The following is a 17185-nucleotide window of genomic DNA, read 5'->3' on the forward strand; positions in this document are numbered from 1 at the left end:
CTGTGGTCAGTAGGGCTAAATATAATTATTTGGAAAGATAATTGGGGGAAAAATAATAGAACTTAACCATCTCTTGAAGAGCAAGTGTCTAAATCATCATTACCTTATATATTTGTGTGTCCTGTTGTAACAATAGAAAAGAAATACTTTATGAACTTCTAATAAGGGTTAGATGAATGAAAAGTCAGGAGATATGGGAATGATCGAAGGGGTTGACTGCCATGGAGAGGAAATGAATAAGAAGCATTAGCAGGAGCATTTAAGAAAACTAAACCGGTATTCATTGAAGCATAAAAAATACAGCACATTGTGGCAGCAAACAAAAACAATTCCACCATTTAAGCCTCTATGTGACCAAGTGCAAGTAAAACACTGTATCTGAAAGAAAAGCATATGAATTGCTATCCCCAAAACAAAAATAAAAATATACATGTATTAGCAATGTGACTGGCAAACATTTGAGATGAGGGGGGTGGGAGGCGGGAAGCTCACATAGCATCATCAGCCTGGCTGCAAAGCGTATTGTATCATGGCAAAGTAAAATCAGGAATCAGCTGCAGCAGGGAAAACCAAGCTGCCACATAGCACCTGCACAAGCCATTCTCTCTATTTAATAAGCCTAAAATAGTGGCCCTGTGATCATTGGAAGACTGAGCATTGACAAAGCACTAGAAAGGCATCAGTTTGGTAAGCTGCAGGAGAGATCATTTGCAACACATGCAAATCCTAAGACACACCTTCCTTGGCAGAGGAAGGGGACTTTACTTCCGGAGACACCTCTGTGATCTCTTTTACTTTTTCCTCATGCTGGGCCCCTGCCAGGGCCCTCTCTTCAGGAACTATTTTGGCCTTGGCACTAGACTCCACTTGGCCCTCACTGAGGCCCTTGGGTTGGTCTGAGGACTTAGCAGCCTCACACTCTTTCCCAGGAAGAGTGGCAGGTTTCTCTTCCTCCACCATCGGACCCTCTAGCGTTTCTTCTTCTTCGGGATGAAAAAGATGTTGACATCATGACCACAGAACAAATACATGAAACGACAGAAATATTATACAAGGAACACTTTCAGCTCCATCATGATGACCTCTTAAGAACCTCAGGTGTTTTATCTTTTACCATTTGGATGAGCAAATTAGTATTCTAATGAAAAGTACATCGTGCGAGGGTTGGCAAATTATGTGTCATCTGTTAATAATGATGCTTTGATGCCTTTTAAAGTCTCAAAAGGCTATGTTGGTTTTTTTTTTTTTTTCATTTGAGAGCTGAAAGGGTTTTTTGCTCTATTTACTTCAGTGGAAATGACAGTAAGTTGAACAGAGGTGGAAAGCTTGCTGGACATAAGAGATGGTGCTGCTGGTAACATGTGGTTGCGAAAAAAAAAAAAAGCTTAAGTTTGTTAGACATGTGCTGTTTTCTCCAATGCAAGAAGCCCCTACATAAGGATTCCTGATTACTCTACTTAATACATGCAAACTTCCCTAAAGTAATCTTTGGAAAGAAGAAAAAAAAAAAAAAGCTATGCCTCAAAATAACATCCAATCAACTACTTTAACAGCTTTATTACCGAGTTGATTATGACTAAAAGATAATTTACTTAGTATTTCTTGGGTGGAAGTTTACATAAATCTCCATTATTTCATTGTATTATATGTCAGAGAAAATGAAAAATTTCAAGGAGGAAGTAAAATATTTCAAAAATCAAAGTAAAGGTAAAATTAAAATTTTATTATTTGGAAAAGTCTACCTCTAAGACACAACTCTTATAGAATTGTTTAAACTCCTGAAATATTAGTATTATAATTTGTGTATAGTTCTCTTTGGCATTGAGTAAAAAAGAAAATGAGCACATTAGTATAAAAGTCATCCTTCTTCAGTTCAAATCGAAATCACCACAGAAACATAATTGAATGGCAACCAAATTGCCAAATTATCCCCACAAAGATGTAAATCACAGGGAAAGTGTTAACATTTAAAATGTAAAATATAAACTTATGAGGTCAAGAATTATCTTGCTCCTTTATCATTTACATTTCAAATGCCAGTAACATAAATTCATTTTATAACTTAAGAAATTAGAGGGGAAGTTTTTAAGTTGTTTTATAGTTCTACAAATGGAAGACTCCTATGAAATACTGTACATTTTAAAAACAGCCCTGTGGGGAAAGACTGCAATGGAAAGGAATCTGCTTTTTTGAGAAATATTTAAATCCCTCAGGGGGGAAAGAGAGAACTACTCTATCTCCTTACATTTAGCACTCAGCCTCTTTCATGTTTATTTATTTATAAATAATTATAATTATTTATTATAATTTAATTATGTGCATAACACTGTAAACATTCTGATTCTAACTTATTATTAAAACAATTTTTATAATGCCATAAAATTAGAGATTTTGATCACAGTTCAGGGACTTTCAATATATTTCCACTACACCTGTTCCTTATTCAAAAGTTCACACTTTTCTTAATAAGTTCACAATATTATAACTCAGTTTCACGCATAAATAAAAGTTATATTTCTCTACCAGAGTACCTGAGTCATTGGTGTACTTTGTTTTTAAAAGGACCCTTAAAGAAGTTTATTATTATTAATTTAGTAGGAGATATGTGAGTTTACTCCCCATTGTCTTCAAACTATTTGCTCTTCTATTAATTATTATCTCATATAAATATAAACTCTTCACCTATGTTATTTTTCCTATGTGAAAACAACTTCCACATGTAAACCAAAATTTTTTTAAACTATACTTTTTTTGTTGTTTTTTACAAAACTACCTAGTTAAAATGAGGAAAAGTGAAGCCCACCACCCACTTATTTTTTCCTCACCATAGCCAATTATAGACTAGGGCCTCCTGGCTTTATAGGACTGAGATGACGAAGGTTGTGAATCATATCCTTCATCTTAACCTAGCCCTAATGAGGTAAGCCAAGATTTAGTTACCTGGAAAGCCTTTGCTGTTTCTGCAGATGATTAAGGGATCTGGAGAAATAAATTCATTCCATAATATTTATTTTAACCTGAACAGATTTTTCCATGTTTATCTTCTAAAGAGCTATAGTATCAATCCAGCACTAAATAGAGGACTAGTTGCAGTTAAGCATGGTCTTAGTAATATTATTTCTCCAAAGAGGGTCAAAATGTAATATTCAGGATCGTCTTCCTAGATTTGGGTAAGAGAGTATGCTCTTCCCTGACTGATTTATTTGTAGGGCGATAGAAAGGAGTCACACTTTAAGTGGACTTTTTTTTGCTTCCTCTTTTTTTTTTTTTTTTTCATTTCCTTCTCAGAAGCAATGATATAAAGAAAGGAAGTGCTCACAAGCCTCAAGCAAGGCTACTTTCATATCACTTGTGGAGGCATTTGAATGGAGATAACCTTTATAGGGACTTCACTTTCATGTGGAAAAAACTGACTCCTCCTCCCTCCCGACCCCCTCATGATGCATGTGGTCAAAGCTGCAGGCCGGGGAGTAGGAGCAAAAAGGGACCATGCTTGGTTCACCTTTCTCCTGGCCTAAGTGGGCCTCTGCACTCTGCGCTGTGACACTGGGGGGCCCACTAGAGGCAGTCCATTCTGAGCTGAACAAGGGGTGCTCATAGTACTCCTCATCGGAATTGTAAGGCTCCTCATCAGGCACAGACACCGAAATGGAGGGGGTGAGGAGTCTACGCCTCTCCCCGCTGGTGGCAGGTTCACGGCTGGGGAACCTGTGTAGAGGACCCACTTGATCCTCAGCCCCTTCATCTACAAACAGACACACAGGAAGAAACTGCAGGGAGAACTGGACAAGACAGACACAAGATCAGATGGACGAGACAAACAACTGCACAGGGACACAGAGGGTCACAGAAGCAGCACGGCAAGATGGATGGGTATTAGCAAGATCAAGCCAATGGAGAATGGGAAAAAGTGTTTCATGCTTCAGTAGTCACTGAATTAAAACTACTCCTTAAGCAATCTTGCCATTGATCTAAGCGAATCAAAGGCATTGATACTCTTATCACAGCACAGAAATGATCTATAACATCCCCTCAAACAAATCAGAATAACCAAGGAAAGACTGGAATAGAGACAAAGCATTATGAAACAAATGCATTCTTGGGAACAAACTGTCTCTAAAAGATTAACTTTTCTTATGCTTATACGCATATATTTTTAAGTTAAAAAGAAGAAAGTTAGAAACTGATGCCTACACGATTACAGGGGAAAAAATAAGAAGCTCAAATAATGAACATTTTGGTTAATTTGCTTTTTGGTTAATGACTTTAACCAGAAAAAAAATTACGGCAATCCTGGTATGAAAAATCTACATTATTCCCCTTTTCTGCCTTAATAAGGAGAGTACCGTAAACATAACTCTTTCTTTGGATACTCAGGATAATGTAGTACCTTGGGCATCATTTTGAAAACTGGTTCTTATTTGCAGGACTGGAAGTACATCATTTTAAGGAAGTCTTGAATAATACAAACTTTTCTTTTGTGTTTTGCTTCTCTGATGAAAGCTTGATAGAGACACAATTAGCTCGGAATTTAGAGAGAGAAGTCTTCAGATTAAAACAGGTTTTCTTCTATGGGTTTCATTTGTATCATTGGCTCTATGCTGTTTTCAGGTTTCAAACCCCCTATTGCCTATTTCTCATTGAAAGACTAAAGGAATAACTCTCATTTTTGCCCTTTCCTGTGTCTTGGTTTGTAATTCTCCATTATTTAAATACATCGATTTAAAAATATAACTGTAGATAAGTCTGCCAAGTATGTGAATTCTTGTGTAATTCAATGAGTTTTAAATATTATAACAACGAGCAATATTTGGCTTCTGACCTGGTATAGATACTTTATCTCTGGCCTACATGGCAGGTTACTGAATTTGCTGAATACTGTTTATTTACTGATACATATAAATAATTTAAAATCTTCCTAACTTTCTATAAGAGCAAAGTCTGTAATACCTATTAAATAGAATTATAACATTAGTTTCAAAATGCACTGTATTTTTAGGGCAGTTAACTTATTTTCAGCAACTAAGTGCTGACACCTGGAAATAAGTCTGAAATCATAAGAACATTAAAATAACGTTTTATTGAAAGAATACTTTTAATCTGTTGAGCCCATTATTTACTGATTGGTCCATGGAAGTTGTCTCTGGATGAGTGCTTAGAACTTTCGCAACCACGATGCTTATTATATCAGGATAGCGGAAGCCTAAAATTATGTTTGATATTCTTAGTTCAATTCGGCACGATTTCTCAGCTAAGCAGATAATTGGCCAAGGTCTAGTCTACAACACTGGCTGAATCATAAGCTCTTGGCTTGTCACATTATCCAGCCATTCATATTTCCCAGTGACTCGCTGGGGCTGTAAACTTCCCATTTATAGCAAGTTACTTCTAAAACTTCTAATATGTTTAACAGATTGCATGGAAAATCAATAAGTGAAAATGGGATATTTGGCTCTCTGCTTTGCAACATCTATTTCCTGGGAAGTGGAAACAACTACAGTAAAGAAAAAACAACAAATAATTTAAAGCTGTAGGCTGGTAGTTTAAAAGCAAAGCAAATTTTTAACCTTTTGAAGATTTGGGTCTTCTTTTTCTTGCTGTTATTGCTCTTTTTTAAAATGCTGAAATGTGAAAAAAGCCCTGAGACTTGTTTCGGATTGACAATATTCCAAGTAAATAGTGTTCACTATTCTGAAAACTAACCAGAAAACTACAAAAACCTGAAGGTCTCCGATGGAAAAGTAGCTTCTCTGTAGTATTTGTCTGGCCCAGAGCCAAAGCACCATCAAAAGAAGCCTCAAAGTCAGTCCTTCTTGGTACTATGAGTTGTATGTATTTCATATCTTCATTTAGGACCTATGAGCCCAAAGTCCATCTACATTACGACCCTCAGAGATGTGCCAGGGGAACTATCCTTAGAGGAGACCATGGCTAGCCAAGTCCAAACAGTGAGCTTTGTTCCAGTGACAGAAGATACTAGATCCTAATATGCTACAGAGTTGTGTAGGGTGGTTGCTACTGGATCATACCCGAGGTAGGTGGGAAACATACGGAAACTAATATTTATTTAGAGGTGGATGGAAGAAAGAAACTTGTAAGTAGTTTGTAACAAAAAAATCCTCATTTGAAAACAACTTCACTTTTTTAAGTCTTGCAATAAGAACCTTGATAAAAGGCAGTTTTAGGGAAGCAGTGGGGCTATAGTTATGAGGACTTAGGTTTGGATCTGAGTTCTGGATCAGCCACTTACAACCAATGACATCCTGGGCATGAAAGTGGGAGTGAACAATCTCTGTGAGTTACTGGATGAAATGAGAACATATCTGTGAAAGGCTAAGCACAATGCCAACTCTAAAGGTTAGTTAGCATCTTTGACTTCAGCACACTAAGTTGTCAAATACCTCTGTTCTTTCTCTTTATTTAACACATCCAAGTTAGAGTTGAGGGATTTATAAAACCTGAAATTATTTCATAACCATAGTTTCATTGTTGAAGGGCAGGATTGAGTGCGTCCTTTTACTCTAAGTACATATGATTTGGGGGAACCTGCTTTTGCCATCGAATAGTCTTGCCATTGAATAGTCTATTTCACTTAATAATGTGATATATTAAAGGATGGGGTAGTTTTACAAGCCTTGGACTTTAACATGGTTTCTCAATGCATAAATATAATCTTCAAAAATGAAGCTTACCTGATTTCAATGGATGGAATAAATTATCCCTAATTTGCTTTCAGACTTTTTTTTTTTAAGTATTTAAAAGTTTCTATTGGGATAAAGTTAGCCACACAAAACCCAGCCTTTCTATGCCAGCCACCTTTGGTAGAAATGAGTAGTCACTTCTCCTAGAGACTGGGTCTTGTGGGGCATAAGCAATTCAGAGATTTTGCCTGTTGTCCCTTTATAGCTTCTGCCTACCAGTGTGTAGGCAAAGGTGGCTGGCTTCACTTAACATGGTTCTCTACCCTCTCTAAGCTCTTTCCATTCATCAACCTTTTAACTGAGGATCCCTTAGTTTTCCAGCTGTGTTTGCTGCCACAGAATTATGTGGAGGGAAAATTGCTTTCACATCAGCAATTATGATGTTATCACATCCATGACACAGATATACATCACTCTAGAATTCTGGAGCAAACCTAAGAGGGCAGAAGGATTCCTGATTCTGTTGTCTGATGAGTCCAAGCTTCCAAATTTTAACAGTTCAGTCCAAATGCCAACTATTATGATTAGTTTGAAAAGAAAAAGATGGTTAATTTAAAAAACATCATAACTGTAATATACTATTGATGTGTTGTATCATGTTCCTTTCTATGTGAGCTACTTATCTGATTTTTGCCTCAAAGTCCCTTGTAAATATTTCCCAAAATAAGAACATATTCTGTGAATGATTAATACTACATTAAATGTAATAAGTGATTATTCATACATGATAGTTAACATCTTAACTTTTTTTAAGAGGACACTTTCATGCTTCCCTTAAGAAAGAAAAGCTTTTTAAAAGGTGATTAAAAAGTTATATCCCCAAAATCAACAAATTACTCAATTTAATCCAAGAACTCTTACATTTGTATAAAAGGATCAGACTGTTGGCCTTTGGATTAAAGTTGCTTTTGGGGATGTAATGAGGAAAGTAAATAATCCCTTCAAAAAGGAAAAGAAACCTATCTGCTCCGTTTCCATCTATCTGTTTTAAGACATACCTGGAATTTTGATTGGCTCTTTTTTTTAATTTTATTTTTTAGTTATTTTTTTTAAAAGTTAATAGACCACACAAAACATAAAATTAAAAAACATAAGAGGTTCCCATATACCCCCCATGCCCCCCACTTGATTGGCTCTTTACTAATCAAGTTTGTAATTCTGCTTTGTGATTTGTCACTAATTTCTTTTCAGACCAAACTAAACCAGTTATTTAAAAAATATATATTATTTGTTGCATGTAATTTATCTCTGATTTAAAGAAAAGAGAGAGAAGCTAGTTTTATTGTCTAGACAATACTTCTTTTATGTATCTAAGATGAAAATATTACCTGGTCTTCAAGTCAATGAGACATAAGTTAAAAAAACAGTTATCCTTTTAAAAACAAATCATTAGGCCTTCATACCCTTTACCACTTTTTTGAAAAGAGAAAATATAATTTGATAAAAATACATTTGGTATGAAAACGTTAATAAAATGCCTTCAAATTTTAATAAGAGATGAGCTGACATTTTTTTGCAATATATTGAAATAGATTGTGGAAAGCAATTCTGAAATGTAAGGAAACAGTTACTCCAGAAAGTGACAGCTAAGTTACCAAAATGTGAAAGTTTTTCTATATTATATATATATACATTATATTCATTTTGTTGCCCTCCACAAAGCAGACTGGATAAATTCCCAGATGGATGGGAGACCCTATTTCTTCTTTCCTTCTTCAACTTCCACAGAAGAGTAAGAAGAGTCAATTAGTTGATCTGAGAGAGACTTTTGGAATAGCCAGGTCTATCAATACCCTCTCTGGCTTAAGTGGACTTTGTGACACTTGAAATCCTTTAAGTAGGAGCTCAGAAACATTTTTTTCAATGACCTGAGGGAAATATAAGTCTTATAGGATTTCCCAGTGCACAGGAGTACACAGGAAATGCTTTAAGTAGGGGCTCAGAAACATTTTTTCAATGACTTGAGGGAAATATAACGGTCATATAGCATTTCCCAATGCCTGGGAAGAAATCTATGTTCCAGAATCCAGCAGGCTATGGCCTACTCTCACCTCCTTCACATCTATCCCTTTCTCATGGCCCGTTAGCCACAGGTCTTCTTCAGCTCCTAGAAGGCTTCACGCTCTTGCCCACCTGCACGGCTTTGTACATCTTGGCCATGCCCTCCAAAATGCCCCTCCCCTCCTTCTTTTCCTAGCCAACTCTTACGCTGCTAGGCTCAGCTGAAATGCTCCTACCCCAGAGAAGATTTCTTTAACCATTCTAAAACATCCAATAAAACAAGATTCCCCTTGTTCTTTCTTGAAGCTCCCTGTTCTTTTCCTTCTCAGTGTTTAATTAAATTTGAAGTTATTTTAAAATATATTTTGAATTTCTCTTCTCCAATAGACAGTACACCTCTTAAAAGCAGAAGTCATGTCTGTTTCTGTTTGTGCTGTTACACAGCGTTTAGAGTGCCTGGCACATTAGGAGCTTGGTAAAGATTTGCCAAATGAACAGACAAATATAAGGACAAAAAGAACCTTTCAAATCTATAAATGAAAAGATCAAGCCACGTTTTAAGGAAATCATGTGATAATCAGTGGCTGTTATACTGTAATCCTCAGTTTTATTTTATTCCTTAGAATAATTTAGTTTATTTAACATTATTTTAAGCAATATATTAGAAAAAAAAACAACCCAAAACTCCTCAATTTAAGAAAAACAAAGCCTGACCAGAAAAAAGTTTAGGTTTATAAATCTGTTTATAAAATAAGTTATCTTAGATTTGGTGGTCTATAGTTCAATAATTTAGAATTTTGTGTTTGGGAAATTAAAGAATATTTAAATAATTATGAAAAGGCAATGAGTCATTGAGATAAATCTTATTCAGTTTTAACACAGTGAAATAATCTCTTCTGAGGTGACAACAAAAGGAAAAATAAAATATAAATAAGTGGATGAAATGGAATAATATTAAAATTATGGCTTTAGTATATGAAAACTAAATTATGTTGAAGCAAACTTGAGCTGGGGCTCTTTTCTGCCTTTTCCTATAATTCTCAAGCTGTACACGTAAGTTAACTGATCTAAGCCAGAGAACAAACAACAGTTTGCTCTTACATATTGTCTTTCATCTCAGATTCTAACTGAATATTCTTCAAAGGCATCCTTCTGTTTGAGCAATGAGAACTGAAAAGCTGACATGGCATTCTATGCTGAGTAAAGTGCATAAATAGATTCACAGACAATAACAGGTCACAGCAGGGAAAATGCCTATGATCTTAGCTTCCAGCTCTCAATATCAGATTTACTCATTGGCTTCTTCATTTATTTACTACATCTTTACTGAGAATTTGATAAGGGCCAGGCCCTGAGCAGGACCTTGGTGATATAATGGTGAGTAAAGCAGAGACAATCAATAAATGGGACTCCTACTATGGATAACATTTCTTTTTCTTTTTATTCAGATTCTTAGAGATAACAAACATCATCTTGATTTTCTGTCAAAACATTCTAACTTAAGCCAATTAATTTTCTATAACTATTCTACCAATTTAAATGCAAAATTCTTTTCCTTTATCGGGCATTGTTTTCATTTTTTATTTAGGCTATTCCTCTAGTTCTGATTTTATGTAGAAAAATGATTATACATTTATTTAAGCCCTTTGTTTCTTTTTGACTATTTGAAAAACATTTCCAAAGCAGAGTCATATACAAAGCCAGCTGTTCAGTCCTTGTACAGTGAAGTTTATTTTCCCTTTATCAGAGGACAAACCTTGAAAAGTTCAATAGGCCTTACCTTCCTCTACTGTGACAGTCTGTTCTGAGGCTGGTGATGGGGGTGGAGAAGGAGGCAGATTAGCTGTATCTTCAGCTGCTAAAGACCAAACAATGGAAAAATGAGATAGAACAGTTAATCCTATTAGGCCAGTAGATGTGTAGGCAGTTCTGCCATCTGTAAAGAGAGGCCTCTCTGTGCATTCAGGGAAAGACTCAACAGTAAGCCAAGAGGCCTCTCTGTGCATTCAGGGAAAGACTCAACAGTAAGCCAAACTTTTCCTATTTTTAGTTCCATTACCTGCTTCATATAACCTTGAAAGCCTCAAAAGAAAGAAGAGAATTTAATGTTGCCAAGATATCATTTTTGCCTTCTCCATAAAAGTGGATGAAAAAAAAAAAGTGGGTGAAAGATTCCTGTTGAAATTCTATATTTACTCCCACTAATCTGTTTTTACCTGTTCAAGTAATAAAATATTTCTTACCTGCCCTAATTTACCATATGCAAACACACACAGGCAAACATTTTAGTTTGGATTTGGCTTGAATAACTGACAAAATATTAAAACTCTCTATTGTTCAACTTCTTGATCTGAAAATAAATGTTACCTTGATCATTTATAGTTATTTTAGGTGATGTATTTTTTAAACAATATTTTGTCCACTAAGTCTAATTTCACACCCTCCTTTTATATTTATTTTCAGAAAAGAAAAAAAATGAAGCAGTCACAGCCTGTGGCAACCTTCAATCAGAAACCATGTACTAGTGGGAGCTGAGTCATCCTCTGGACTTGGCATTGCATAGGAAGAAGGACCGGAGAAAGAGTTTCTAAAAGATACAATGCATTCACAGTTAACTCTAAGCTTTACTCTTTAAGATACTTACCTTTCTTATGACACTATATATCAGGGTAAAGAATTTCAAAGGAAATTTTTATCTCTCATGGCCAAATAATCCAAAGATTATTTGGATTTCAGTTGCAAAAAGCAGCTATGGAGTCCTTTGTGATGACAGGTGACTTTTTACTTCCTTAGCTCTGTGGGCTTAAGCATGGCATATTTTAAGGTTTCAAATTTTTAAAAAAGTTTTCTTTTATTTGAAGACTACAAGTCCACAAGAGACTGAAGGTTAAAGTTTTAGATAAGGTTATTTTTTTCACTCATTTTTTAAAAGCAAAACTGTCCTTTATAGTTAAATAACATTTTATGGAAAATACTAAGTGTATTTTAAATCAGGATTCTGGGAGAGCATAATATTTTGTACTGAGCACTTTTTAATAGACAATGGAAGGAACATGGACCAGAAAAAATCAAATATCAGGGATAAATTATAGAAAAAACTGAAAATATAATATTTTTACACCTTAAAACACTATCTACCTTTCTATGGATTGGTTATATATACCTTGTGAAATAAACATATATTCTGAACCAAAGAGTTTTTTTCCTAGATCTTTGCATGTTTATGCATATACATATTCATTCATATCTGTCTATCCATCTATCTATTCATCTATTTTTCTAACTTTCTTTATCTATCTATCTATCTATCTATCTATCTATCTATCTATCTATCTATCATAATTATCTATCAAGTAGGCTGGCAAGCTTTTGGTCAAGAGCGCTTTTCTTGGCAAGCAGGTGTTACACACCTGCCTGGCCCATGAAAGTATTTGACTTGTGACCCAGGGAGAGTACAGTGCTATCTAGGAACTTGATGTGAGCCAATGAACCAAGTAAAGATTAAGTACCTCATGTTGGATACAAAGTCACTGATGTTCTAATAAAGCTCGCTCTAGAAGTTTTGTGTAAACGGTTTAAGGAGAACCAAACCAGATTAGTACAATTATTCACCAAAACCCACAAAGGAAAACACTCATGTCTAGTTAAAATAGCAGGATATTTTCCTTATGGCTATAGCCATAAAATAAAAATAAAAATTCAGTGGCTTTATTTCTATAATAGCTATCTATAGGGGTCTGGAAAATAAAATATCATGGGTGACTTACGGGAGAAGTCTAATTATAAGCTTTTCACTAAAAGACTACTCAAATATCACAATTAGCCTGTTGATAAAAGTAAGAACAGGTTCCAATATAACCTAAGAAACATGTTTGATGAATGCTGTATGTAAGCACAAAGTACAAAATATGGCCTAGCTTTGCATGTGAAGAGTTTACCCTGTAGTCAAGGCACAGCTTTCTTATTTACCTAAAGGCAGAGCTGCAGGATGATCTTTGTGCTGAGCTTCCTTTTCTTGTTCACCTTTCAGGACTGCTACAGCCTCAGCTGTGACTACTTGAACTATTCTTGCAGATACTTCCTCTGTAACAAATAGTAAAAAAGACAATATAATTATGAGAAGTCCAAAACAGGTAGAAGGAGGAAAAGTAATCATATAGTGGATTGGAATTTCATTTTCACTGTCTTCCCCACCCAAAGCAAAATGGAATTTTAAAAAAATTTTGAAGGTAAAGTGTATATTTATAAACTGTCGAAAAAAAAAAAGGAAACAGAAAGAAATAGACATTCTTGGAGCTAAACAAAATGAAAACAGAACTAAAGAAAAATAATAACTTTGTATGACACTTTTTAAAAAAGCTATTTATACAAACAAAAACAACTTAAATTTTTTGTAGCTAGCAAAACAAATTCAAAGAGAGGAGAGGATTTATTTTAGATTTAACTTAAAATGTTAAATAGTTTTCTTACAGTATTCTAGCACAATGTCATTTGAATAGGTTTTTATGCTGATTTGCAGGAATACTTTGATTTAAAACTAAAGAAGATTCCTCAAAATGTTCATTTATGATGGCATAGAATTATTCAGAAACAGTATGAGCAAGACAGATTATAAAAAACCTGGGCAGAAAAAATTTGAATGACATACATGGCAGTGACATATCAGAGGGTCTCCTTCTAAAGAGCTGCTACTTTTCCAGATTTAGTAGATGTCCCCCCTCCGCCCCAGAGATAGCTCCCTCATCTGTTTGTTCATTATTTTTGCTCATTGTTTGTACTCATTGTCTGCTTTGTTTTTTCTTTAGAAGGCACCGGGAACCAACCTGGGACCTCCCTTGTGGGAGGCAGGCACTTAACTGCTTGAGCCACATATGGTTCCTGCTCGTTTTTGTTTCATTTTGTTTTTTGCTCATTGTATGCTCACTGTTTTTGCTCGATGTCTGCTTGTTGTCCGCTCATTGCCTGTTTGTCTTCTTTAGGAGGTACCAGAAACAACTCAGGACCTCCTATATGGGAGGCAGGTGCTCAACTGCTTGAATCACATCTGCTTCCCCACTAGACGTTTTTAAAATCTGATATTTACTCATCTAGTCAGTGAAGTAGTTTCATTAAAATATGGATTCTTCCTAAAAATGATTAGTCTGTGAGATGCCAGATAACTAGTCTTGGCCTGAAATGGTTTCTACTGGAACATACCAATGCCAATTTTATACAACCTAGTCAAGAAAATATTAAGGAAATGATGTGTAACAGGTCATCAACTAAGAATGAAAAAACACTTTTGGGATTAAAAATATAGTCATTAATGTATAAGAAAGCTATAGCCTATTCAGCTCATGGCATCACACAATTTCAGAGCTAAAGAGCTTTTAGAATTGATTTTGTTTCATCCTCTCATTTTATAGATGAGAAAATAAAAGCTGGGTATGGTTATGAGAGTTACCCAAATTCACACAGCTGATAGAGGCAAACTAGGATTAGAACTAGATTTCTTGACTACTATGCTGTTCTTTCTCATAGGCAGAAGAATAAAAGGAGGAATGAGGAAAAACCATGAATCTCTCTTACAGTCTTGAAAATGACTGATGAAAATATATCAAATCTTTTAATGGTATGAATGAAGGAAATATATCCACTTTCAGACATGCTTCTCTACCTAAATTTCACTACTGATTATATTTAGGGACTATGCAACAAGTGATTGACCACAATTGAGCAAGATTTTTACCAGAAATAAATTTTTCTATATCTACATCTATATATCTACTTTCTCTCTATACATGCTATCTATCTACCTATCTATATATCTTGAAGACCATGTTAGATATTGTAATAGATAATATACTTCAAAAAGATGAATATTTTATTTTTGTTTTGAACAGTATTTATCAAATAGGGGTCTCAAAATTTCACATATTGGTTGATGAATTTTCCAAGGTCAAAGAGTCCTTTACATGAATTAATTCTTTTAAAATTGGGAAGATAATCAAAAAATGAATACAAGTATCTTTTGGTTTAATTGAACAATTTATAACTGAGCAATGCTATATTATTATAGTCTTTTTGTTTGCCATTGTATTTAGAGTAATTTTGACACAATGGAGAATTCATTTAAATGCTATGGACTAATGAGAAAAGAATGGAGGTGAATTTAACACAAAGTGTTCATTCACATAAAGTGTAAGCAAAATAACAATGTGGTACACTGTATAAACGGACATTTCAAGATTGTCTAAATGAGGCAAGTGAGGGGAGAATTGAATCATTACCTCTCTCCAGGTATCATAGACTTTTCAAACCCAAAGGAAATGCACCTTGTTAGCATTTACCACATTCCAACTTAGAGCAATGTTTCAGCAAAACAGTGTCATTTATTTTAGATGGGAAATAGTGGGTATTTTGATAGATTTGTTGTTGCAAAGAAAATTAATTTATAAATGTGTTTTGAGTTTCAAGTTGTATAAGAGCTTATGAATAAGATAATTTTATATTTGTATATATTTAAGCAAAAATTATAAGCCAATAATTTAACCCAATCTTGATAAATTTTGGTAAGTTTTTTCTTTAAAAGAAATTAATTGATTTTAAGAAATGCTATTTTAGAATACTCAAACAGGCTGTGTGGGAGTCAAATTCATATAGATTATCCTTTGTTAGCATATTAAAACTTTTAAAATAGGAAATAATACATTTTCTAATTTAAATTTCACAGTAAGTTTAGGAAAATATCAGCAAAGGGTTCTTCAGGGGTTTAAATGAATCCAGTCAATTTATTGTCTTCCTCTAAGCAATGGCTGTCACCAAGGCAGAGACGGCAGCTTCATCCAAATTCTCTCAGGGTTCAGGTAAAGTTCAGGGAAGATTAATGGTAAATGGGTCAAAATTAGACCTATAAAATGAATATGTAAGGTCTATGTGTGTGACTGTATACATAATTATTCTTTCTACAAATATTTATTAAGTGCCTCCATCTACCCAAACATCCACCCATCTATCATCTTTCAATCTATCTAGGGAATTAGTCTTTATATATTAGGGGAACTAACATGGATTTTAATTCAGAGAAAGATGAGTATAAACCCTATCACTGACACCTTCTAGTTATTTGAACCTAACACATTTAGTCAAATGCATTGTGTTTCAGCACCTCACTTGTAGAACACCCATCTCATAGGGCGATGTAGGCTATAAGTATATAATTATACAAGAGGCCTGAAACATAAAAGAACTTGATAAAAGGAATGCTACCAAACAATTCTTCACTTAGGTGTCTTAATTTTATTCTAATCATATATTCTTCTGGGTCTTCTACCTTAACATTTCTATTTTAAAGAAATGGCAACAGTGATGCAGTAAGATTAATACAAACTCGGCAATTACTGTTACCATCACAAGACACCAGAAAACCTGCTGTAATCTGTGTTAATGGTGGAGGCACGTGATTTTTCACGAATAAAACTACGAGGGAGATATACACTATCTCTCTTGTTTATTTTTACCTCTTCCCTGTTTGTGAAAGTCCTGGGCTCCCTTCTACTAAGATTCCTGCCGCAAGTCTCAATCTGGACATTTTAGACATGACCCAAAAGGCATGATAACCCCTATTTACTCTTGAGAACAACAAAAAAAATGAAAAATTATCTTTGAGGTAAGATATTAAACTATTTTAAATTTTCAATGCTTAATGTTAATCTACTTACATTTCACTAAATAATGAAAAAAAAACCCACATTATACTGTTTTATTAAACAAGCTGTTTTACTAGGAACTCTTATTTATTGACATTATTATTTAATCTGCACAACACATTTTCCAGATGAGAAAACTGACAAAATAGTGGATAAAGGAAACCTATTGTTCTCTGTGGGTGTCACTGATTTACATCAGTGTACTACACATATTTTTCTAAGATCAGGTTCTGGTGTCAGAAAACTTGGGTTCAAATTCTACCTCCATCACGGGCAGTGTAAGACCTGGTCAAGTGACTTCTCTCTCTAAGTTTTAGATTTCTCATCAGAAAAGTAGATTGAAAATGATATTTGTCTTTTAGAACATTGTGACAATGAAATGAAATAACATATAACAAGTGCTTACTTAAAACATGCGTCTGTCTTAATCACTGTCTGGTTTGTTATAAGCCAAGTCTATGATCATCATTTGACTGACAAAATGTACGTAAGACCCAAATGCATTGCCATTCATTGGGATAGTACTGCCATTTTCCCCAATGGATACCTCCTTGCTTGATGTTGGACCACTGTCTCAGAGATAGGCTCCTGACACTTCTTAAACTAAAAAGATGAAATATACTTAAAACTTCCTCTGTCATCGTACTATAACACTCAGCATTTATAACCACTGCAGCTCTCTGATTTATTCCATGACACTTATTTTTGCTACACTTCTGCAAGTGTCTTACAGTCACAGTATTTATCATATAACTTTTTCAGTCTCATTGTCAACTATTTTCACAGTCTTAGCTC

The 17185-nt window shown here is 34.6% G+C and overlaps 1 protein-coding gene across 50 annotated transcripts in view; it reads right to left on the reverse strand.

Annotated features, from left to right (window-relative positions):
• The window catches only part of MAP2 (microtubule associated protein 2), a 308607-nt gene that overhangs the window by 39033 nt on the left and 252389 nt on the right, over nucleotides 1-17185 (reverse strand). For all 50 annotated transcript variants that reach the window (XM_058300230.2, XM_058300255.1, XM_058300244.1 and 47 more), the window contains 2 exons: nucleotides 12672-12785; nucleotides 10483-10560 (listed from right to left, as the gene is read on the reverse strand). In XM_058300230.2, the coding sequence (XP_058156213.1) occupies nucleotides 10483-10560; nucleotides 12672-12785 (192 nt within the window). The remainder of the gene's footprint in view (nucleotides 1-10482; nucleotides 10561-12671; nucleotides 12786-17185) is intronic.

Source organism: Dasypus novemcinctus, chromosome 7 (genome assembly GCF_030445035.2).
Source record: "Dasypus novemcinctus isolate mDasNov1 chromosome 7, mDasNov1.1.hap2, whole genome shotgun sequence".
NCBI lineage: Eukaryota > Metazoa > Chordata > Mammalia > Cingulata > Dasypodidae > Dasypus > Dasypus novemcinctus.